The 24,739-nt window shown below is 52.4% G+C and overlaps 7 protein-coding genes across 7 annotated transcripts; 5 read left to right on the top strand and 2 right to left on the bottom strand.

Moving 5' to 3' along the window:
- Positions 1 to 111: 111 nt before the first annotated feature.
- Positions 112 to 1,326, top strand: ALTATR162_LOCUS7560 (uncharacterized protein; the record flags this gene model as incomplete). The annotated part of the gene is made up of 1 exon (XM_043315188.1): positions 112 to 1,326. One exon carries the CDS (start codon positions 112 to 114, stop codon positions 1,324 to 1,326), a length of 1,215 nt encoding a protein of 404 aa, XP_043171123.1.
- Positions 1,327 to 1,552: 226 nt separating this feature from the next.
- ALTATR162_LOCUS7561 (uncharacterized protein) lies at positions 1,553 to 4,063 on the bottom strand (the record flags this gene model as incomplete). Its single annotated transcript, XM_043315189.1, has 1 exon — positions 1,553 to 4,063. The coding sequence occupies one exon, from the start codon at positions 4,061 to 4,063 to the stop codon at positions 1,553 to 1,555; it is 2,511 nt and encodes an 836-aa protein (XP_043171124.1).
- Positions 4,064 to 4,953: 890 nt separating this feature from the next.
- ALTATR162_LOCUS7562 (uncharacterized protein) lies at positions 4,954 to 10,233 on the top strand (the record flags this gene model as incomplete). Its single annotated transcript, XM_043315190.1, has 1 exon — positions 4,954 to 10,233. One exon carries the CDS (start codon positions 4,954 to 4,956, stop codon positions 10,231 to 10,233), a length of 5,280 nt encoding a protein of 1,759 aa, XP_043171125.1.
- Positions 10,234 to 10,834: 601 nt separating this feature from the next.
- On the top strand, positions 10,835 to 15,415 carry ALTATR162_LOCUS7563 (uncharacterized protein; the record flags this gene model as incomplete). Its single annotated transcript, XM_043315191.1, has 4 exons — positions 10,835 to 11,219; positions 13,080 to 13,416; positions 13,466 to 14,757; positions 14,814 to 15,415. The coding sequence occupies 4 exons, from the start codon at positions 10,835 to 10,837 to the stop codon at positions 15,413 to 15,415; spliced, it is 2,616 nt and encodes an 871-aa protein (XP_043171126.1).
- Positions 15,416 to 15,914: 499 nt separating this feature from the next.
- Positions 15,915 to 19,183, top strand: ALTATR162_LOCUS7564 (uncharacterized protein; the record flags this gene model as incomplete). The annotated part of the gene is made up of 2 exons (XM_043315192.1): positions 15,915 to 18,895; positions 18,961 to 19,183. 2 exons carry the CDS (start codon positions 15,915 to 15,917, stop codon positions 19,181 to 19,183), a joined length of 3,204 nt encoding a protein of 1,067 aa, XP_043171127.1.
- Positions 19,184 to 19,653: 470 nt separating this feature from the next.
- ALTATR162_LOCUS7565 (uncharacterized protein) lies at positions 19,654 to 21,899 on the bottom strand (the record flags this gene model as incomplete). Its single annotated transcript, XM_043315193.1, has 2 exons — positions 19,654 to 21,676; positions 21,727 to 21,899. The coding sequence occupies 2 exons, from the start codon at positions 21,897 to 21,899 to the stop codon at positions 19,654 to 19,656; spliced, it is 2,196 nt and encodes a 731-aa protein (XP_043171128.1).
- A 1,293-nt stretch (positions 21,900 to 23,192) lies between these two features.
- On the top strand, positions 23,193 to 24,485 carry ALTATR162_LOCUS7566 (uncharacterized protein; the record flags this gene model as incomplete). Its single annotated transcript, XM_043315194.1, has 4 exons — positions 23,193 to 23,291; positions 23,355 to 23,453; positions 23,514 to 23,710; positions 23,768 to 24,485. 4 exons carry the CDS (start codon positions 23,193 to 23,195, stop codon positions 24,483 to 24,485), a joined length of 1,113 nt encoding a protein of 370 aa, XP_043171129.1.
- Between the last annotated feature and the right edge of the window lie 254 nt (positions 24,486 to 24,739).

A 24,739-nucleotide genomic window follows, 5' to 3' on the forward strand; every position in this document is an offset into this window, starting at 1 on the left:
ACGCTAGTCTTATCGATACCGCCCGAGCTCCGCCAAAAAAAGTTCCATGGGCAATCTAACTCCGTCGCAAACCCTCGCAAGCACCACGAACCTCCTCAACAAACCCTCACGATGGCTCTAGACGAAGCGCTGCAGCAGCCGTTGAACTTCACCGGTCACCGGCACATGATTTCGCGCCTTCTCCTGGCAACACTCACTGGTCGACCTGTCCGTATCTCGCAAATTCGCTCTTCTTCAACCACACCCGGCTTAACACGCCATGAAACCAACTTCATTCGCCTGCTCGACTCGGTTACAAATGGCTCGCAGATCCAGTTCAGCATGACGGGTACGACATTGGTCTACAGACCCGGTCTGATCACCGGAAGCGCCGAGGGACTAGGAGCCAGCGGAGGCGTAATCAGGCATGAGATACCAGCAGAGTGCCGAAAGAGGGGTGTGAGCTGGTGGCTAGTTCCGCTATGCGTTCTTGCGCCTTTCAGCAAGGGAAACATGAACGTCATCTTCTACGGTGAAGGCTGCGTTACAGCATCCACAATCGCTGGCGACATCTCCGCAGACACAGTTCGCACAGCCATCCTCCCACTGTACAAAAACTTTGCTATCGAGCGGAATATCGAGTTGCGCATCCTCAAGCGCTCTTCTGCACCTGCAGGAGGGAAAGGTGCGGGAGGCGAGGTACAGCTGGTGTTTAACCACCAGGTTCGTCTACCAAAGACGCTACATCTGCTGAACCCAGGAAGGGTCAAGAAGATCAGAGGTGTAGCGTACTGCGTCGAGGTACCGAAAAGCAACAACGAGCGCATGACTTTCACTGCAAGAGGTATTCTCAACAAGTTCGTCCCGGATACATACATCTTCTCCGATGCAAGCGCCGCTCCCTTAATACCGACAACTGCCAAAGGTCACTCTAGTGGAAAAGTCAAAGGCGCAGTGGGTTTCGGAATCAGCCTGGTTGCGGAGACCAGCACCGGATGCATATACTCGGCCGACGTATGCTCACCACCCGACGGCGGCGTGCCCGCAGATGAGATTGGCAAGCAGTGCGCATACCAGCTTCTCGAAAAGATATCACAAGGAGGATGTGTGGAGAATGTGGCAGCGCCCACAGTTCTCATGCTCATGGCCATGGGTAGCGAGGATGTAGGCAGAGTGGCGCTGGGCAAGGATATACTAGGCAGCGAGGAAATCATACAACTCGCGCGGGATTCCAAGGTCTTCGGAGGCAGCGCATGGGGCTTCAGGGAGGCAGGTGGTGAGAAGGAAGAAATCGTCGTTAGCGTTGTAGGAAGGGGAGTAGGCAATGTGGGAAGGAAGGTTGCTTAGATTTTTTCAAGTTTGGGAAAAGTTACGCGCGCAAATATGATACCCCCAATTTCTCATAATCTATCTTGGTCCGATAACAACCAATTCCTTACACATCTACTTTCGTGGGCATCACTGAAATGATACTCAGGTAACGTATTTCTTAAGCAAAATAGACGCCGCCCAATGATCTGATTCGCATAAAACCACTATACAAAAACACTGAAGGCTAGAGACGAAGACGTTCCTACTGCCTCTTCCCCGCCGAGCTTGCTCCACTGCCACTGCCCTCGTCGTCACTTGCCTCATCCTGTGCATACTTCTCGTTGTATCTATCCTGATCCCGATACGGGCCCTCGTCGCCCTCATCATCACTCAGCAAGTCTTCGTCAGACTCGCCAGCAAAAGCATCATACAACTCTCCACCCCTCTTAGCGCGCTTCTTCCTACCGGTAGCACCAGAAAGTAAGCCCGCATCGTCCCTATCCTCATTGTCATCCAACACTTCGAATTCGTACGCATCGCGTGATTCCTTCATGCGCTTGCGCCTAGCGATGAAGAGATAGGTACAAAGACCAGCAACGAAAACGATAATCAAGGCAAGAGCACCGTATATCCAGACTTGCGTGCGTTTCGACACGCCAAAGGATGGGAAGGGGTTGGGGAGGAAGTTCTCAGATGGAGCAGCAGACGCCGTGGCACTTGCGCTTGCAGTTGCCGAAGTCGTCGTCTGTACACCACCGTTAGCCGGTGTTTGAGAAGGTTTCTGGTTCACGGGACGATCAGGGTGGTCATCGGGGATAGATGTCATAGTAGGTGTGGTACCAGGGGGTATGGTAACACTGGTGGTATGCGCCGGATGATCATCAATCTTATCGTGGTCGTCGTCTTCGTGTTCGTCAGGAATAGGGCGGAGTTTGGCTTTAGAGGCGTCGATACATTCGCCCCAGAGGCGGAGCTTCCAGTCAGTGAAAGTACCCGTCTTAGCGTTACCGGGTTTGACGTCTTTGACGATGACGGTCCAGTTGCCAATGGCGTCTTCACCCCAGTGAGCGACGGACATGAAGGTCCAGCCAACGTAACCGTAGGGCGCATCGTCGCCGCTGCGTGCAGTGGAGAGATGCGAGATCATGCCGCTTGGAGATCGGAGTTCAACACTGAGATCGCCGCGGCGCGTGTGCTCTACGTTCATGGTGAGAGTGATATGCTCAACGCGAGCGAAGTTGGCGTTCTTGAGCATGTCTTCCTTGACTTCGAAGACACTGGCGAGACCTTGATTGCCTTCGGGAATCGCCTTCTTCACGTGCATCCATGGCGAGTAAAACCAAGCTTGGGGTTTGACGAGCTCCCATTCCTTCGCCTTCTCAACGATCGCGTAAGCATCGAGCTTTCCGTATCCAAATTGATGGCTGTACATGCGGTCGATCGAGGTCTTGGTCCAGTCACTGGGCGTATCGAACGGAACAGCTGTCATGACAGTGAGCCATTGCATGTCGCGCCAAGTCAACTCAGGACGGGCCTGGAGCGCAAGAGCGAATACTCCTACACCAATAGGTCCGGCAGCCGATGTACCCCCGTGCTGGTTGGTGCACTTGTTTGCGCCGACGTCTGTTGTATGGATGGCATCGCCGCCACCGCTACTGTATGTCACAACTAGTTGTGCGGAGCAGGCTTCGGAGTAGTACGGGTGTCCGTTATTCTGATCGATGGCGCCGACGGTGATACTGTAAATGCTGTTGGTGTAGCCGTCAAAGTTGCAGTTGTCGTCGCTCCCAGCACCGTTGCCTGCCGCAAAGACATAGATGGATCCCTTTCCACCACGACCTTGCTGGACAGCAGTAACCATGGCTTTTTCGATAAGAATGCCTGGAGCTTGCATGGTCTTACCATCATCTGGTGGACCCCACGAGCATGAGTAGATGTCATTCTTCTGCATCTCGTAGTTTATCGCGAGGGCCTCGTCAAGATCTGTAATATCGCCCGAAAGAATGCGCACACCTGAGATCTTCGCATCGTAGGCAAGTCCGACACCACAGGCGTCGTTCCTTCCTGCAGCAATTTCTCCAGCGCATCGTGTACCGTGTCGGTCGTCGGAGAGCTTTGGGGTGGGTAGGTCTTCATGGTCGTTGTAATCGTGGGAGCCTTCGGCGAAGAAATTGTCCTTGAGGTCGTTGCTGGTATAATCCAGGCCATCGTCAACAACGCATGCGGTGACGCCTTCACCTGTGATGCCCTGCATCCACACACCTGTAACATTAATGTCATTGCCGAGTGTCTTTACATTGAAGATGTGCCATTGCTCCTCGAAGATGGGGTCCTTGATCTGTAGCTTGCTCGCAACTTCGCGCTGGGCTTGAATGGCAGGGGTGACGGGCGGGGCTCTATCTGGCCGATCGGGTATCACGCTGCGCTTCCAATGCCGCGCCTTGATCTTCTGCTTTTGGGTGAAGTGGATGCTGTCGAGAGGGTGGTACTCGAGACCGATTTCTCTTTTCCGCCGCCTCCTCTTCAGTTCTTGTTGTGCGTCGTCTACGATATCGTTTCCATGTTTAGGGGCCTTGAAGACATGATGATCCTCGAGCGTCCCAAATGGACCCTCGTACGTCAGGCCAAGATGCGCGGCGAGGTCTGATGGCGATGCGGATGGGGAAATGTGAATGGCATAGTAGTCGTGGCTCGAGTAGTTGCGGGGCGGCAGATGCTTTCCGGCTGTAGCAAGTGTCGCCGCTGTGAGCAGGCTCCAAAAGTGAATGCGCATGGCGAAGACGCCTAAAGGATATCAAGTGCAGCCGGCTGCGATCATGTATCGTAAACAGTTGTCGGGTGTGCCCTGGTAGTAGGCGACCGTATTCCCGCGTAGGGAAGTATGGGTGGGTGGTGAGAATACTGTGGTCGGGCGAGTTGAAAGGGTAGGTGTTCAGCTTATTGAGGAGACTGATTACGACGACAGGGTATTAGAGTGGACGGAGGCCGTATGCGCGCGCCGAGTGATGTGCGCCGTGGTGAACAATACAAGTGTAGCAAGAACAGAGGAAGAAGAATTCACTTGGAGCCACTTTGGTCAAGTCTGAGAGATGCGTGAAACGTTGATGTTTGACTTTCCGCGAGTCGACCGTGGCTTCTTCCCATGCCAACCATAAACCCCCGAATGCGCCTTCCCCTTGTGGCCCTAGTGGCCGCACCTGCCCTGGCGTGGGTGTGCGAGCTGTGTGGAGGATGCCTGTCCAGTCCAAGATCTTGCAGTCAACCACCCAGCCACCTTTACCGCGCCCGCCACCACCTTTCTGACATGCGCTGGCCATGGATAACTGCTCCTTCCCTGCATGCGTACCACTCTTCTTATTCCCTTGTACATAGTATCCTCTTATTTTCCCGCGACCGATCATCGTCATTGCGCCCCGTTGTACCTTAGATCTTCACCTATTGCACATCCTAGCACACCTCCGCCGCATCTCCGCATTCGACATTCTTAGGTAGCTACCACCACAAAGGACAGCAATTGAGGACTTTCCTTCTAAGACTTGGTGTGATAGTGTAACGTAGCTACGTAGATGCGCCCGACCTAGTTTCGTCCCAGCTCCCACAAGACGGTGATACGCCCCGCCTGCTTCACCACTACCACGACCGATCCCATGATCTCGTCGCATCATGGAAAACAGTAGGAACAGCGGCTCCCACGCATCGCGGGCCGTCAATCCTACTCTACTCAAAGCTCCAGACGCCAACCCGCAAAAGCGCAATTCCTATCGCCGCCCAGCTGATGCGCAGCCCGCAGGCGCGTCCCCACCAGAGCCCGACATGTCCAGCTCCATACCCAGCAACACTACGCGCCCTGTCGCAACAGTGCCCTTGAACGGCAATGTTACCATTAGCAGCGGGCATAGGCGGCGGAATAGCAGGCATATACCGCCTCCGACGACAGGCGCAACAAGCGAATCTGTGCCGGCTGCTCCAGAAGTACCTCGTGCGCCACCCTCTTCCTACAGAGATCCATATGCCAAAGGCGTCAGAGTGCCTGCGCGCTCCAGTTCCGGTCGATCGCGCGACCCAGCTATTCAATTGAACCCCAGCAGACAACAAGCGACTATACAGACGGCCGCCAATAGATTGTACGAGCTGCGGTCACCACCATACGCCCCGGTCGAACCTCTGGCAGGCACCGTCGAGCGACGCGGCTCTCAGCGCAGACCCTCTGTGCCCGATCGATCGCCCCTTCAGAAGCTGGAAGGAAAGCTGGATGACATCAGCAAAGAAGAGAGAAGAGCAAGGATTTTGGAGGCAGAATTGGCCGCCCAAGAAAAGGCCGAAGCCGAGATGCGGGCAAGACGAGCGAGGGAAGCCGCACAGAAACAACAAGAAGCGGCGCAGAAACAACGAGTTGTCTCTGTGCCCATACCGGAAAAGTCCAGCGCTTCAGCCCCAAGAACCAATGGCAGACGCCAGGTATCCATGCCGATACAGGATAAACCCATGTCTCCTCCCATGTCTCCCCCCATGAGCGACTTGGAATCAGATGATGGTTATGCCTATGATCTCAGCGAGCCATGGCATCCCGAAGATGCTCAAGGTGGAGCAGTTCAGTCCGCTCAACCAATAACTATGCAGAAGGCACAAGTCGTTCCTACAGGCTATCAGCAGGTACCACACACTGACGTTGCCGTTCCGCGAAGTAGCAGTTTGAAGGGCAAAGAACCTGCTGGTTCACGGGGAGCTGGTAGCTTTAGCGATCGGAGTACACTTCCTTCACAGAACGTACCTAGGAAGGCTGTAGCTAGCCCCTCTGGACTCGGTCTGGTGGGCGTTCGGGATACTTCAACACCGTCTGATGTGTCTCGTTCGGAGAGCAAAAGAGGCCAGGGACGAAGAGACAGCCGCGGAATCATGTCCGCACAGATGGAGATGCAGCAAGATTCTATTGACTACAAAGGAACACCACGAGAAAACGAAAATCAGCAACTACCACGCAAGATTCCTCCGGTTCCTCGGACCGTCCAGATTCCACCTGTCCCTCAAACCAACCGCAAAAGTGTCATGTTCTCCGAGTCCGAGTCAGATCTAGAACAGCATGATCCCGAACTAAAACAACGTCACCGCTTCAGCCGCCACAATGAGCCAGAGAGGACGTATACACCCGCTCCTATGCTCGAGGAGTGGAGAAGTGCACCGATCGGTCTTCTGACTGCTGATGATCTAGATCTGGACGCTCCGGTCAAAGCCAACAGTGGCAACAAAGCGTGGTGGGAAGAAAGCAAGGCTTCCCGACGAAGACGCTCCAGTGGATATGCGGAGCCAACATACGATGGCTATGCTGACGACACCTCCACACCAACTGCTTTCAATCCACCACTGTACCTGAAGTGCGGGCCACTCTTGCGTTACACCGGTCTCCGAAGAGATCGTAGCGTACCAGGGAGGGAGCGTGAGATTTGGCGAGGCAGCATCATGATTGTGACTGTTGATGCCTCTTCTTCGTATTCTAAGCCGCCGACGTTAAGGTTATTCAAGCAGCCAATGGACATACTTCCTCCTCCACCGGAAGAGATCAGTCAGGATCAGCTGGATCCATCCTATGTCGATCCCATCGAAGGTCAGATCAAAGTGTCACGTACTGGCAAGACACTATACGTCAAGCCGGTTGATGAACTCGCGGAGAATGAGGACCTATCGCGAGTTGAAGACGACACTGGCTTATTCTCTCAGACCCGAAACACAAGCAACGGATCGGGTGCTAAGTCCACCCGCATTCACAAGAAGGACGGTGAGAAGCTGGGGAAGGTTCGTGATTTTCCTGGTGTTCGCCTGTACGCTGAGCGAGGCGTGACCTTTTGGCGCTTCAACATCGAAGTCGAACTTGGCAGTAGCCAAACACGTATCGCGTACAAGATTAACCAAGGCCCTGCCATCGGTTTCTGGGTTCCAGCCAAGGGAGAGTCTATGAACATCATGTTCCACAGCTGCAACGGTTTCTCGGCCACTGTTGACTCGAATGAGTTCTCTGGTCCAGATCCGCTGTGGCGCGATGTACTGAACACGCACCAGACGCGCCCTTTCCATGTAATGATCGGTGGAGGTGATCAGATCTACAACGACGCTGCAATGAGGGAGACAACCTTGTTCAGACAGTGGACCGAAAACAGGAATCCCATGCACAAGCACCACCAGCCATTCTCCGAAGAGATGCAGAATGAGCTTGAGCAGTTTTACCTTGATCGATACGCGATGTGGTTCTCGCAGGGTCTTTTCGGAATGGCCAACTCACAAATTCCGATGGTTAATATCTGGGATGACCACGACATCATCGACGGCTTCGGATCATATCCTCATCACTTCATGCAAACACCAGTATTCACTGGTGTTGGTGCTATTGCTTTCAAATACTACATGCTCTTCCAGCATCAGTCCGTTCCAGCCGAAACCGACAAGACCGAACCGTCTTGGTTACTGGGAAAGAGCCCAGGTCCATACATAAAAGAGCGCTCTCGTAGCGTCTTCATGCAACTTGGTCGACAGGTAGCCTTCCTTGGTCTCGACTGCCGTACAGAGCGACAGCGGGATGAGATCCTCACTGAGGACTCCTACGACATCATTTTCGATCGTCTCGAAGATGAGATAATCAAGGGTGAAACTAAGCACTTGATTGTGCTTCTTGGCGTACCCATCGCCTACCCCCGCTTGAACTTCCTCGAAAATATTCTTACGAGCAGGCTTATGGATCCTCTGAAGGCTCTCGGTCGTGCGGGGATGCTGGGCAACTTTGTCAACAAGTTCGATGGAGGGGTTGAGATTTTGGACGACCTAGATGACCATTGGACAGCCAAGCACCATAAGGAAGAGCGCAATTGGTTCATCAAGGAACTGCAACATATTGCTTCGACCAAATCTGTGCGCGTTACCATACTTGGTGGTGACGTTCATCTGGCAGCTGTCGGTCAGTTCTACAGCAACAAGAAACTGAACGTTCCCAAGGACAAGGATCACAGATACATGCCAAACATTGTGTCTTCCGCCATAGTCAACACCCCGCCTCCAGATGTGATGGCAGATATCATCAATAAGCGCAACAAGATCCATCATCTCGATTCAGAAACGGACGAAGACATGATACCCCTCTTCACTCATGGCGTTGACGGTAAAAAGAGGAACAACACCCATCTGCTACCCCACCGAAACTGGTGCAGCATTCGAGAGTACAAGCCAGGATCTTCGCCACCAGGAACACCATCGCCGCCCATGACTCCGACGAACGGACCGCGTATGGGAAGATCAATGTCAGACTTTGCACCAGGGCAGCTGGTGAGAAGACTCAGTGGTCAGCAGAGAAGACCTTCAGTAAGAGGCCGCGGACCGCCTCTGTCTTATCGTAACAACCCTGCATACGCCGCTGCCGATGAAGGGCAGATCAGCCACCATCAACCACAGTCGTCATTCTCGCCTGATCGATCTGAGCCAGAGAGACCCGCTCGTTCGCGACGCAACTCTTTGACATCGCTCTTCCGTCGCCGTGCATCAGTGGACGCCGCCCGTCCAGAGACACCCGAGAGTGCAACGCCTCCTCTAAGCCGGCACAGTGTGTCACAGGATCGGCCTTCCAACTTTCACCGCCGTCCTAGCGTGCTGACTAAGAAGAGTGCGCAACACCACGGCCAATTCATCAACCTCGAGGGCGGACTTGACATTTGTCTCAACGTCGAAGTATCACAGCATGATCCGGCAGGTATCACAACACCATATAGACTACTCGTACCAGCCCTTACTTATGTCGAGCCTGAGGATGGCGTTGTCGAGAAAGAAAGGACCAAGTCCCGTGGTTTCTTCGGTGCTTTTGGTGGAAAGCACAAGGCCACGATCGGCGATGATGGAAACTCCATCTCGGGCAGCGAGAGCGGAAGCGAACTTGGAGAGATGTCTAGTGAGGACGAAGAAGAGCGCACACGGCAAAGGTACAAGGTCGGGCCTCGGATAATCATGCCAGGTTTTGGATCCGGCAAGAGGCGTGACTCTGAGTCTGCTGCTGTCGCTCCCACCGTTCCTGCTGCTCGTGAGAATCGTCTTAGCTCAGGCTTCCATGCTAATACAGCTGCAAATGTAGCTCCGACCCAGACGAATGGAACCACTCGCGACCTCGCTCCACAAAGCTATGGACGGCGAAGCATGGATGCAGCTGCGGGTACTTCATCCAGAGCCTCTGCTTGGGAGAACGTAGCCGCAAAACGGCACGTCAGCCAGCCGGTACCCCCTTCCGTTACCCAGACTACGACTCAAACGACAGTGGTGCCATCCCGCTCCGCCTCCACACGCAAGCAGCCTACCTATAACTCGTCTCACAAGTCACAAATGCCTGCGCCCTCCCCAGAGGTAGAGCCGAAAGTCGAGAGGAGGTCCATGGGCGGTATCTTGAACCAACACTCACACGACAAGAAGTGGGAGCATGATGCACATGTCCTCGCTCATACACCTTCGCAAAAGAAAACGAAGCGTGAATCATACCCGCCACATCCAGCGATCGTCGGTGGCGGTCCGAACTCGCCTTACTCCCGAGATGGAGGGGGCCTTCAAGCCAGACAAGACACAGCAGGCGGTGACTACTTCACCAGCGGTGGCCGAGATGGGAAGACTCATCCTGCCATAGCACCCAGGCATGTCGTGGATCCGGAGTATACCGAAAAACCGGTTCAACGTGCAGACTATGCTGCACAACCACAACGAGGCGGTTACGACCGTACTTCTTCCTACCCGGCCTACCCACAACGGAATGGCAGTGCTGGGGTTGGAGCAAAGTACCTCGGTGGAGGCAGGTACGAAGATGATGAAGACAGTTTTGATAGCGCCGACGAAGACGAGGAGAGCCCCAATGGGCAGGAGCAGGAGATGAGCCAGGAAAGCTTTGTTGTACCGAAGCGCAAGAAGAAATGGCAAATTTGGCGGTAAAGGGCAAGTAGGGAATGCTTTGGCTGTTTAATACAATTGGCGTCTGGCTAGACGCGGGTTAATAATGAGATTATGAACGGGTACATGACTGTTTGGGTTGCGGTTGCGGCCCAGGGTACATAATGACGGCGTAGCGTATACCATGGTGTGTTTAGCGGGTTTGGAACAGCGAGTTCTCTTTCTTCGGAACATTTTAATACATTATTTTGGTATCCTCGTTAACGGCTTTCGCGTCGATAGTAGATTTTGGACTTCGACTCTCTGCGATTCGCTGACACGGTTCGTGATGACGGTGGACCATGGGTGAAGTAAACCTGAGACATGATCATACGAGCGCTGTCTGTATGGATTGTTGAATTGTGTCTCACGTCGCACGCACTCGGTGCGACCATCCTCACTTTATCTGCCCATGTCCTTGCTAACAAGGTTCCCTCTCACTACAACCCGAATCCATAGTTCATCACAACCACGATACGCACCACTCCCTCACATAAAAGCTTATCCAACTATTTCTATTTCCAACACCACATCTCACTTAACGCACAAAAGACAAGTTCAGTCTCACTGTTAGCACCACAGCCTCTCCAATACAACAACCAACATGACAAGACCAGGTTCAACACCGCCTCTGGACCCGCGACCTAACATCCGCTTCAAGCCCAAGAAGCACGAACCACAAGCCGAAAAGCTAGAGCTCACGCAGAAGATGTTGGATCTCTGTGTAAAGAACTCTACAGACTCGCCGCTTCTACGCCTACCGATCGGCATCCGCAAGCGCATCTACGAGTATGTGTTCAGTACGGGTGAGACCATCGAACTGCTCCCATGGGACTCCACACTCATGCAAAGGCTTTTCGTCGAGCCTGAAGAAGACAAGAAGACTGGAACTGAAGAAGCCATGGGCGCTGACATCGGCGACAACGACATGCTCGTTCCAAGCAGCCCTCTCATTAATAAGGAGACCAAGAGGCGAAACATACTAACCAGTCCCTTCGCCGCTCTTTTCACATCGCGACAATTCTATCTGGAGACTCACTTACTCCCTTTCTCCTGCAACACTATCCATTGCCATAACATGTTGGATCTTCTCGTTGTTCTAAACCTCCTCTCACCCACTCGGATATCTTCCATCCGCACGCTGAAGATCCGATGGCCCACTGCGCGATTAGCAATCCAGGAGTACGTACAATCGGCTGGGTCAATGAGAGGGTCATCAATGATGGTAAAGCGGGCGCTCAGGATGTTAGATGGACTGCAGAGGATCGTCGTAGATAGTCAAGGGTACTATAGGACGGGCTTGGAGAGGCGGCTGGTTGAGCTGACGCTGCAATATGCGTGTGAGAAGAAGGTAAATGTTTCATTCGAGGTGGCTGCGAAGAAGATGCTGTTGAGCCCGTATGCCAGCACTTGCGGTCTAGGGTTGACTAAATGGAAGTGCTTTTATGGGAGGAAAGAGTCGATTTGTAAAGCTGGAAAATGCTACGAAGGCGTGCCTCTTCGTGATCTTGTAGTTAGTCATGTGTCTATACCTAGGTATTAGTTCATTAGCTAGATGGTCCTTCGGCTTCTGCAGTCGCGATACTCGTTCATCTTAGCTAGGTAAGATGATTTAGCTTCGGCTCTTTTATTTTCATGTAACTCCTAGACCTTGCTTGTTCTTGCGAGTGTGAACAGAAAGGATACTAGCTTGCATAGCAATTTTGACGAAGGGTGCGATGTGCGAAATCATATCGGTAGGCCTAACTGGTGTGACTATCAAACCCTCAAGAAGTAGTATCAGATCGTATTATGTTATTTACATGACTGCATGGAGAGCGTTAAATCCACATAGCGCCCTAAAAGCAGTGGGCGTTAAGGGGTGTAAAAAAAAACCTCATCGTGTCAGGACAACCACGCGTACAAAAAGGCGGGACCTTGACAGGCAGACTGGGCGAGATAGAGCATACTGGACACACAAAAGTGCAAAAAAAGGAGAATAATCTCTAGTCCTGGTGGGGCTGGGAGAGTTGTTAGTACAGGAAATCGAATTATTGCATATGGAAATCACGTACTTCGAACCCACGGCATCCGCATAACCTTGATGAGGTCATAAGAGTCTGACGAATCTTATAAGAACGGCGCGCTACCACTGCGCCACAGGACTTTATTGTCCCTGGACTTGTTTTTGGACATTTTTTGAACTGGTTATATTATATAGTTCATGTTGATCCGCGGGCAGCTGAGATTCGCATTTACCAAGCGATCGGGGTTGTTGGACATCGGACAAATATCATAGGCGGGGCAATGCAAACGTCGGTGAGTGATGACACAAAGAGCGACGCTAGCCGGTGGGGTGGCTGGCGTGAGGGGATCAGCCAACCACATCCGCTTAGGTCGATCTTGAGACATCTACCACGGTGCTCCCTCTTCCATATATTGCTTCACGTCTAATACAATCACCCACGAGTCGCGCAAAGTCATTGTCAGTCTTCTGAGGGAATCTGTTGAATTGGTAAGTCGCTATTCTGAACCTTCCTTATCGATCCGTATACTTCCTTCGTACGTGGCGGGTGTCCCAGGTCGTTGCTTCTATGGGGCTATGGAGTTTGACAGCAAGAGACATTGGGCCATGAGCAAAAGCTATTCGCGTTCGTTAGCCAGTTATCTGACTGATAACGCGATGAATTTGTTCTTGCCCAACATCGAGTTTGGATATATGCTCGTCATCCATGGAGCTGAGTCTACACCGCTTCTGAAGCTTATCAAGCACCTAAAGACCTTGTAGCTGCATAGTGAGCTCAACAGAATAGCACACAATCTGGAGCTGGGAATTGCATCATCCTCAAGATCCAACTAATATCTTACAGAGGTAGCCTCTCTCAAAGCCAACACCAGTATGACGATCAGAGCCGCCAAATTCACACCCGAGGTGCTCTTAGAAGCACCACGCCGCTCTGGGGGCGTTCCAAATTCCGATGCATCGAAAGTTTTGTACTCAGTCTCGACGTACAGCTTCTCTGAACATTCAAAGAAATCTGAAATCCGTATTCTGGACGCTGCAACCCAGCAAACTAGTCTCGTGACGGACGATGCATCCTTCAGCGAGCCTACATGGCTTGATGATGAGACCATATTACTGCTGAAGTCGAATGAAGATGGTACTACAAACATAGTCGTTGGATCTCCATACAACTTTGAGAAGAGGTTGGTCCGCACTATCATCTCAAGTGCACTGCAGCTAACGATATTTTAGCAAACATACTGCTGGTACAATTGAAGGGCCTGTGAACGACTCTAAGATCTATGCTCTCGGAAACGGCGTTTTCGGTCTTGCTGTAGTCGGCAAGGCGAAGCCAGATGGCACACTCTTTAACCCAGAGAGGGCCGAGAAGCCACTTTCATCGGGAAAGCTATACAAGTCCGGGTTCGTCCGTCATTGGGACCACTACGTGACGGAGAACCGGAACGCGATATGGCTTGGCAAACTCCTTCAGAAGAAATCTGAAAAGTCCCACGTTGTCGAGCTTGGACATCCTCTAACGAATGCACTGAAGGGCACGAAATTGGAGTCACCCATCGAACCCTTTGGTGGAAAAGACCACTTTGACATATCGAAATACGGTCTTGTCTTCACATCAAAGGATCCTGATCTGAATCCTGCGACGCATACGAAGACTAACATCTACGTTTCCGCGTCTGACAGCTTCTGGGATGACCTCCACACGAAAGATATGCCAGAAATTCAAAAGGCATCTATTGAGGGCTTCGAAGGTGCCAGCACATCTCCGGTCTGGTCGAACTCACGCGGCATGATTGCTTTTCTTTCCATGAAGACCGATGGGTACGAGTCCGACAAGAACCAGCCATTTATCATCCACGATTACAAGAAGCCCTCGCAGGTCACCCTGCTCTATGGTTCCGATGACGGTAAAGGCAAATGGGACCGAAGCCCACAATCGATATCCTGGAGTCCCGACGACTGGCGCCTTTACTTCACTGCGGAGTCTCATGGCCGTGGAAACCTGTATAGCGCCGGACCTCCTAAACCTGGAGGAGAAAAGGAGCCCTTGCCATCGCTACTCGTAAAAGGTGGGACTATTGGTGGGGCTAAAGTTCTCAAGAATGGCGATATCTTCGTGACTTCGACCAGCTTAATCGAGAACTCCCTGTACTCCCTTGTCCCTCTCAGCACTCAAAGCAGCGACACAGCTGTCTACGAACTTCCTATCGATGATAGGCCATATAACTCAGATCCCGACCATCTAACGACCAAGTACATCTCTTCGAACACGCGTTCTGGTTCTATGTTTGGCCTGTCGCGCCATCAGATCAATGAAATCCACTGGGATGGTGCTGCATCCGGTACCAAGGTTCATGCTTGGGTTGTAAAGCCCAGCAACTTCTCATCCAAGAAAACCTATCCACTCGCTTACCTTGTTCACGGCGGACCGCAGGGTGCATGGACTGATGGATGGAGTACGCGGTGGAACCCGGCCGTATTTGCAGAGCAAGGCTACGTTGTCATTTGCCCGAACCCTACTGGAAGTATGTAAATCCAGAGTAAGACGTACAGCCAGAATAATACTGACTTATTATCCCAGGCACATCTTACGGCCAAGCCTTCACAGATGCTATCCAGGGCCAATGGGGTGGTCTGCCATACGAGGACCTTGTGCTTGGCTTCGACTACATCAAACAGAACATCAGCTACGTCGACACGAAGCGTGCCGTCGCTCTTGGTGCGTCCTATGGCGGATACATGATGAACTGGATCCAAGGACACCCTCTCGGTCGCGAGTTTAAAGCACTGGTAACCCACGATGGCGTCTTCAGCATGTCCGGCCAGATGGCATCTGAAGAGTTGTACTTCCCCTTCCACGATATTAAAGGCACTCTCTGGAGCAACCCTGAAAACTGGGCCAAGTGGGACCCATCTAGGTTTACTGAGAATTGGGCCACGCCTCAGCTGGTCATTCACAGCGAGTTGGATTACAGGCTCACGATTAGTGAGGGCTTGGCGGCATTTAACGTGCTGCAGTGCAGAGGAGTAGAAAGTCAGTTCTTGACGTTTCCAGATGAGAACCATTGGGTGCTGAAGCCTGAAAATGGTCTCATGTGGCATAAGGTTGTGTTAGACTGGATCAATGAGCATGTGGGATTGGATAAGTACACGGAGGCTCAGAAGGCGACGAAGACGGAGTAGGGTTTTGTTAGCCATCTTTCATGATATGATATGTTCTATGTTGATTGACGACGCGCCTTGTTGTGAATGCGTTCTCGTCGTGATGGAAGAATGCAGGCCGTCACATTGAGAAGAAGTTCGTATGAATCTAGATTCAGCTCGCCGGAATTTACCTGCAAGAGACCTGCTATCACCTGCATTGACATTTGAGAGAATGGAAATTGGTACACACAGTTGAAATCGTAGTGTCATGGTTTCCATTCGCGCTGCGCATATGGGTAGCGCGTTGTGCTGTTATCGATAAGAGATCCCTGGATTATTTTCTCGGGCATCTCGCGACAGCCAGAACTTTTCCTCACTACGAAGCTCATTACCCACCACAACCAGGGCCACAAGAGTCACCGCCCTCCAAGTTAACCAAGACTCTTCCGCGACCCGAACCCAACTGACAGATCGCTTGCGCCACCCGAGACTCGCTCGTTATCGAAGAAGAGGCGGCGACGCCTGCGGAGCTCTCAAGATGCCGAAGAAAGCCATCGACTCCCGTATTCCGGCCTTGATCCGCAATGGCGCCCAGGAAAAGAAGCGCAGCTTCTTCGTAGTTGTCGGTGATCGCCAAAAAGACGTCATTGTCAACCTCTACCACATTCTACTCAACGTGGATGTCAAGTTGAACAAGTCGGTGCTGTGGGCATACAAGAACAAGCTGCTAGGCTTCTCAAGTCACCGAAAGAAGCGTGAAAAGAAGATCAAGAACGAGATCAAGCGCGGAATCCGAGACGTCGACACCGAAGATCCATTCGAACTATTCGTCTCGACGCAGAACATCCGATATGTCTACTATAAGGAAACCGAGAAGATTCTGGGTAACACATACGGCATGTGTATCCTGCAGGACTTCGAAGCGCTTACGCCAAACCTACTCGCAAGGACAATAGAGACTGTCGAAGGTGGAGGATTGGTCATATTGCTGCTAAAGGGCATGAGCAGCTTAAAGCAGCTATACACAATGTCCATGGACATTCATTCAAGATATCGGACGGAGGCTCACAGCGATGTCGTAGCGCGATTCAACGAGCGCTTCTTATTGTCACTCGGAAAGTGCGATAGTTGTTTGGTCGTCGACGATGAGCTGAACGTGCTCCCCATTTCAGGTGGAAAGCATGTTAAGCAGTTGCCGCCACCAGACGCAGAGTTGGAGGGCAAGACACCGAAGGCGAAAGAGTTGGCCGAGATCAAGGAGTCGTTGGCAGACTCGCCTCCGACAGGAGACCTAGTCAAGCTTGCGAAGACCGTAGACCAGGCGAAGGCGTTGTTGACATTCGTGGAGGCCATTGTCGAGAAGACGCTTCGCAGCACCGTGACCCTGACCGCAGCTCGTGGACGCGGAAAGTCAGCAGCTCTTGGTGTTGCAGTGGCAGCAGCAGTAGCGCATGGATACAGCAATATTTACATCACATCGCCCAGCCCAGAGAACCTGAAGACACTCTTCGAGTTTATCCTCAAGGGATTTGATTCGCTAAACTACGCAGATCATCAAGATTACACCATCATGCAGTCTACACAGCCCGATCAGAACAAAGCCATCGTACGAATCGAATTACATCGACAACACCGACAGGTCATCCAATACATCAGGCCCGAAGACTCGCACGTCCTAGGACAAGCAGAGCTGTTGGTAATTGATGAGGCCGCGGCAATCCCTCTGCCACTCGTACGGAAACTCATGGGTCCATACCTTGTCTTCATGGCATCGACCATCAACGGATACGAAGGAACTGGCCGTTCCCTCTCCTTGAAGCTTATACAGCAACTTCGCGAACAGTCGCGAGGCAAAGGCAACAGTGGCTCAACGCATGTGGTGGATCGCTCGACTGGAAAGGAAACAAAGGACGGCACTGAGACATCCATGACCGGCCGATCGCTCCGAGAAATTACACTGTCAGAGCCTATTCGATATGCTCAAGGCGATTCTGTGGAGCGATGGATGAACGATCTTCTATGTCTTGATGCAACACTGCCCCGAAGATCGATCACTCAAGGATGCCCGCACCCAGATAAATGCCAGCTTCTTCATGTCAACCGGGATACACTCTTCTCCTACAATCCTGCTGCAGAGAAGTTCCTCCAGAAGATGATGGCGTTGTACGTAGCTAGTCACTACAAGAATACGCCCAACGACCTCCAGCTCATGTCGGATGCGCCTGCGCATCAGCTCTTCGTGCTTACCGGGCCCACAGAAGAGAACAAGCTCCCTGAGCCTCTCTGTGTGATTCAAGTAGCGCTAGAAGGTCAAATCAGCAGGGAAAGCGTGCTGAACAGTCTGAGTAGAGGACAACGCGCAGGCGGTGATCTCATCCCTTGGATCGTTTCACAGCAATTCCAAGACGAAAACTTCGCAAGTCTCTCCGGAGCTCGTATTGTGCGGATAGCAACGAACCCTGAGTATGTCAACATGGGTTACGGATCAAAGGCGCTACAGCTTCTTGTCGACTTCTACGACGGCAAACTTGCTAGCTTGTCGGAAACTGAGCCTCAGGTGGTGGAACAGATGCGAAGAGTGACGGAGGAAGACTTGGAGAACGCATCGCTCCTCCAGGACAACGTCAAGATTCGGGAAGCCAATGAAATGCCACCGCTGTTTGCTCGATTACAAGAGCTGAGGTCACCAAAGCTCGACTATGTTGGTGTTTCGTATGGCCTTACGTCCCAACTCCACAAGTTCTGGAAACGTGCATCATTCGTTCCTGTCTACCTAAGGCAAACAGCCAACGATCTCACTGGAGAACATACGTGTATCATGCTGCGTTCGCTCGAGACTACTTCGTCGGATGGAAGCTGGGTTGCCGCTTTCGCTAAGGACTTCCAGAAGCGCTTCCTCTCCCTCCTTTCCTACCAATTCCGCTCATTCCCTTCCATCACCTCTCTTTCAATAGAGGAATCAGCATCAGCAGGATCTAAGCTAGACGCCGATCTTGCTGCGAAACCCATCAGCAAAGCCGAACTAGACGCCCTCTTCACACCCTTCGATCTCAAGCGTCTGGATTCGTACGCGAACAACATGCTCGACTACCATGTCATCCTCGATATGCTTCCTCCCATCGCCACACTCTATTTCACCGGCCGTCTTAAGGGCCAAGTCAAGCTAAGCGGTGTCCAGACGGCACTGCTCCTCGCCATCGGTCTGCAACGCAAAGAGTTCTCGGACGTTGAGAAGGAACTCAACCTCAACTCCAGCCAGCTGATGGCCATGTTCGTCAAGATTGTACGAAAGGCCGCCACAGCATTCCGCAGTATCGTAGAAGGCGCTGTTGAGGAGACGATGCCCGACGCTATGGAAGTAGAGGAAAACGGCGCTGATGGCGGGGCCGTTGATGACGCCCACCGCTTCATGCCTCTCGAGAAAGATTTACAGGAGGAACTTAGGGAAGGCGGTGATGAGTTCCTGGCCGAGGACAAGGAGAGGCAGAGAAGTATGATTGATGCTCTACCTCTGCATAAGTAAGTTTCCTACATTCCATCGTAACATATCACTCAATGGCACCACTAACATTGCCACCTAATAGATACGAAATTGGTGCCGGAGCCGCTGATTGGGAAGAAGCCGAACGCACTATTCAGAATGCAGCCAAGAAGGGCGGAGCGGGTAGCATGACCGTTGCTGTCAAGACAGGGGAGAAGAAGAGGAAAGTCGGTGAGGCGGTTGAGGAGGCGTACAAGGAGGCTGAGAAGTTCAAGGAGGGTGCTGCAAAGAAGAGTAAGAAGCACAAGTCTGGTAAGAAGGCTTGATTGGAATACATTTGCTGTGCATGCATAGTTAAGGGAGCTCTTTTCCCTGGGCGTTTTGACTCTTTTGGGAAAATCAGTGTTTTGTACAAGTAGTTAGTTAGTCCAATGCAGACAAGCTCATTGTTTGATTGACCGATATCGTGCTATACACTTATCGAACCCCGTCTCTGACCAGATGAAGAAGAAGATTATGATATTATATATGCCTACGAGATGGTTTAGAGGAGGGGAGGAGGCCCATGTCGCTACCATCAAAGTTTGCCAAAAAGAAACAGACTCGAAATGATTCAATCATGGGGGATATCATACGCATAATGACGAACAATACGGAAATAGAGACGACATATGCTCTCTCTCTCAACCGTTCCCCTTCGCCCCTTTCGAGCTAATCCGCCCTGGTACGGACACTCCCTAACATCGTGTCCATTGTTCTTACACAACGGACACCACTCGTTTGGATCGCCCTCGTTCTAAAAGGCGTCTTCATTTGGGCAGGCCGTAACATCATGTCCCTCGCTCTCGCACAGGGCACACCACTTGTCCGGATCAGCGATAGCCGCGCCCTTGGGCGGCACAAGATCAGAGTTCGACGCGTTCAATGAAGGGGTAGGGAGAGGAGCAGTGGGCGCGCTGCCTGGTGGTTTTGATGGGCTGAGAGCAGGCGGGCGGGCGCGGTCGGAGGAGATGGAGAGACCGCGGAGGCCTTCGATGACGACGTCCTTACCATTGTGTAGACCGTCTTCCTTGGGGTACGAAGCATCTCCGCCCATAGCGGAGCAATTCAGGATATCATGGCCACCAGTTTCGCAGATTTCGCACCAGAGGAGGCTGCTGTTGGCGGAGGAGCGTCCGTCAGATTCTGGCATTATGGAGAGCGCAGGAGGCGCATCGCGACGAGTGTGCTGTGGTGGTTCTCTCCAGTTCATGATGGTGTCTTTTGAGTCACGTTCTGATGGCTTTTCTGGTACGGCGGTGTGCTCAGACATGCCGTTGCTGATTACGCTTTCCCGTTGCTCTGCAAGGCCAAGTTGGGCTTTCAGCTTCTCGAGCTCACGTTCTAGCTCTTCTTCTCGGTAGGCCTTGCGTTCTATGAGACCGCGTAGTTCCTCCTTTTCGCGCTCGAGACGTTCTGCGTTCGCTTTGGCGGCTTGGAGTTCCTCAGCGTCGACGGACGAGTTTTGCCGCGATAAAGGTGAACGCCGGTCATCTCCTCCACCAGAGCTCAAGGAGTGGATGATGGCCTTTAGACCACGGATCTCGTCGTCGCGTTGCTCCACTTCTCTTTGCCCTGGCGCGTCGACCATTGCACCTGCCCCCTTGAGAGCAGCAGCGGCTTTTTCGCGTTCGCGACGGAGTTCGGATCTACCTCTCTCGACTTCGCCCCGCAGGAACTCGACCTCGCCTCTAGCTTCTGCTTCGCCCCTACGTGCATCTTCTAGGCCTTCTTCTAGCTCTTGTACGAGTTCTTCCAGTTGCTTCAACTGCATTGCTACAGTCTCTACGTCTTCACTACGAGATGCATACTCGCGTAACTCCTCTTGTAACTCTTCTACTTTCTTCTCGTATACGCGCTCTGTTTCGGTGCTCGCTAGCTCTAGCGTGTCGATTGTGCTTCGGAAGTCGGATCGATGTGCATCGAACTCAGATGTGAGCATGGCGATCTTATCGTTCTTCTCCCTGAGAAGTGCTCGTAGTTGCGCTACATCAGTCGGCTCGCTACTGCCATGTGCGGATCCCATATCCATTCCGTCCTCGGGTATCAGGCTCTGGATTTCCGTCAAACTTGCTTCCATCTCACTCAGCGACGAAGCCTGCTCCTGGAGCTGCTTTTCCTTCTGTTCCAGCAGCGCTTGGAGCCGCTGTACTTCTTCGTTGGGAGCCGAGCCTAGCCTAGAGCCCGGCCTACGATGCTTGTAGCTGGCCATGGAATCATTGCTGGTTCGCGCTGCGCCGACTGGCGTGGTCTCGTTGTCCTCGTCGATAGTGTCTTGGTGACCGAGACGGGAACTGCTTCGCGAGTAGGGTCGTTGCGGGCCGGGTGTTCGTGGCTTCTGTGGGAGAGCAGCCCTCGGAGCAGGACTAGCATAACGAGGAGGCGCTGGACTGGCGAATCTCGGTGGTGCGCCGATTGCGCTCTTGGAGAAGCCAGAAGGTGTCAGTCCGCCGCTCCTGGCGGGTGTTGCACCGAGACTCGGTTTTTGACGATACGGAGATTCAGGCCTGAATGAGGGTCTTGTTGACGAGGGCAATCTCTTTGGACTAGGCACGCGGGCGCCAGGCCCGACTGACTGTGAGAACATTGGTTTTGACATGGACGGGGTATCCGGACTGAAGCTGGGTTTCTCTGTGGTCGAGAGACTGAAGTTGTTGTGGTACGACGGCGTCGTAGGCTCGGGTGCGAAGTCGGACGAGTCGGCTGAGACCCGTTTCTGTGCGCGATGTACGGGGAGAAAGATACCAGAGCCGGGAACGGAAGTATCGAAGTATTGCGTACTGTAGAGAAGTAAGTATGCGCACATGTATCAAGCGTTGTGTATGCGTACCCATCCACTGCGCCATCGTTCTTGCCCCGCGCTGCATACTCTCTGTTCAGTTCGACGCCCGCGAAGACGCCCTGCTTGCCCCGAATACTACCAACAAACTTGACAACACCTATCATGCCGCCGGGGACATCGACTGTGTCGCCAACATCTATGTCCTTTCCGTCTGCGCCCATCCTGTTTGATGGCGAGCCTCCAGCGCCTACTAATGCTGATAAAGATGCCTGCCGTGCGATGTTTCTGCTGGCGTTTAACGAAAGGTTGGGCGATGAGGCAGTAGGGTGAAGTGCAGGGCGTGCTCCAAGACGCCTAGGAGTATGCGGATAGGCCATACCGGACGGCTCGTTTGACAGGGTCGACCTGTTTGGAGTGTCACAGGGCAGGTAGGACGGTGTTTGTTTTGATGAGATGGTATGGCAGGGGTTGGACTGCCAACGTAGCGGCGACTGAGGAGCACGATTAATTAACCGATCGTTGCCCAATCCATCATGACTGTCACGTCAGGGGAATCGTCCCTCCTTTCTCTGCGCGCAACCCATCATTTCACTCGAACATTACATCTACCCATCCTCTCGCACTTTGCACGTATCGTCAGAATCGTCATCAGTAGTCGTACGAAATGCGGTACGCGACCGTAGCGTGCAGATCACCGAGTATTGGAACCGACAAAAAGCAAGACGGTTCAGTACCAATGACACCATAATAACGGTCTTGCGCTTCGCGACGATGAGACCGTCGTCTGCATACTTGACAATACTACCGATGCTATGAAGCGTAGGGGGTTTCGTAAAGTGAAATGACTTTCACATTGTCAGCCACTTCATTCAACTATCCTAGCATTAATTCAATGTTACTAGGATCCAAAATTCGTGTCTTCCCGCTCAAAGCCACAAAAGCATAGTCAGATCGCGTAGTTAGTCCCCGACGCAAACCATGTCCTTGCTTGCTGACGCAAGGAGACTGAACCTTGCACCATGAACGCGTGGGCACGTGAGAGGAGCGGGTGCGGGGCGGGCAGTCAGACCTCCGGCAGCCGCCATGCTCAGATGTGCGATGTCTAGGTTGATCAAAGATGTCAACACGCGTGCAATAGGATCTCATTTTCAGAGCACACTTGCAAACCAAATAGTTATAATCAGACATGCAGTTTAGCTTGACGGCTTAGAAACTCTGTGAACACATGAACAACACCATATCCAGAGTTGCATGCTATAGTGAGCACGTTAATCTTCCAAAATCATTTTCTTGGAAGCACCATTTAATAATTCGAGAGGCCTCAAACTTGTTGCATATCCCATCCAGAATCGACTCAGGCAACCGCGGAGTCGCAGCCATTCCCGACTCGCCGACCGAGCGCATTTCCCCATGTTCCGCAATTGCCTCGGCTCACGCTTCGGTGATGGTCAACCGCGCCAACTACATCACTGCTCCAGCGCCCACACCATGTTTATTCAACAGACGCTCTCAATATGGCCGGCAACGTACGACAGCCAATTGACATTGCCTCGTTAGAGCGCTACATCACTGCAAATGTACCAGAGATCAAGGTCCCGCTGGACGTCAAGCAGGTACGTTTGGTTCGGAGGAGCTGGGGACGCTGTTTGGTGACGATGGGCTAATTGATGAGGTAGTTTGGTTATGGACAGTCGAACCCGACGTATCAGTTGACGGATAAAGATGGAAAGAAATACGTTTTGAGGAAGAAGCCTCCGGGCCAACTCTTGTCAAAGGTACCATGAAGCTCTCTATTCGAGAAATCGATCACCGTGAGCTGACTTGGAATTATGTAGACTGCGCACAAGGTCGATCGCGAATACAGAATCATCCACGCACTGGAGAAAACCGATGTCCCTGTTCCGCGCGCACTGTGTCTCTGTCAAGACCAAGATGTCATTGGCACGGACTTCTACATCATGGACTTCCTTGATGGGCGCATCTTCGAGGATCCCGCGATTCCAGGAGTAACGGCTGAAGAGCGAACGAAGATGTATGAAGCACTCACGACCGAGTAGCACACAAACGCCTCGCTGACAGATTACACTAGGTGGCACTCCGCCATTACCACGCTCGCGAAATTTCACCGCGTATCCCCATCTTCCGTAAACCTCGCCTCATACGGTAAGAACTCTGGCTTCTACAACCGCCAAATCGCAACCTTCAACACAATCTCCCAGTCGCAAGCTTCCGCCAAAGACAAGGAGACCGGGGAACCAGTAGGAAAGATACCGCATCAAGACGACATGGTAGCCTTCTTCAGCGACCCAAAGACACAGCCGAAAGACCGCGCGACCTTTGTACATGGCGACTACAAGATCGACAATGTTGTCTTTCATAAGACAGAACCCAGGGTGATTGGTATCTTGGACTGGGAAATGAGTACCATCGGACACCCGCTGTCTGATCTGAACAACGTGCTAGCACCCTACGTGACAGCGTCAAATGAGATTGCCATGTCAATTGGACGTGCGCATAAGGGTTTCCAACCCGGTGCTACACCCGGTCTGCCTACTCGCGAGCAGCTGATTGCATGGTACTCGGAGGTCGCGGGCTGGGATCCAAGGCCTGACTTCACTTGGGGGGACGCGTTCAGCACGTATAGAAGTGCTATCATCATGCAGGGAATTGCGGCACGGTATGCTTTGAGACAGGCGAGTAGTGAGCAGGCGCAGACGTATGCGGCCATGATGAAGCCTTATGCGGAGATTGCATGGGGCCTTGTGCAAGAGTTCAAGAGTGGGCACGAGGAGAAAGCCAAGTTATAGTACCCTGATCTGTGTAAGCTAGTCGTCAGTAATCATGTTTCGGTGTAAATCATGTTTCGAGTGTACTGGAATGCGTGATTTTGGGGCCATAAAGGTGGTTTGTTGATTCTCTGACTCTGAAGATAGTAATAGCCGGGCGCCTTTGCACTTTTCTCTACCAGATTCTTCTATCGAGATCCAAGCCTATCCCTGCCTCAGAAAACTTGCCCAAGTTGGTATCATGTGGGTACAATATCGTCCTGTAGATGTGAAAT

Source organism: Alternaria atra (assembly GCF_907166805.1).
Source record: "Alternaria atra isolate CS162 genome assembly, contig: 28, whole genome shotgun sequence".
NCBI classification, from domain to species: domain Eukaryota; kingdom Fungi; phylum Ascomycota; class Dothideomycetes; order Pleosporales; family Pleosporaceae; genus Alternaria; species Alternaria atra.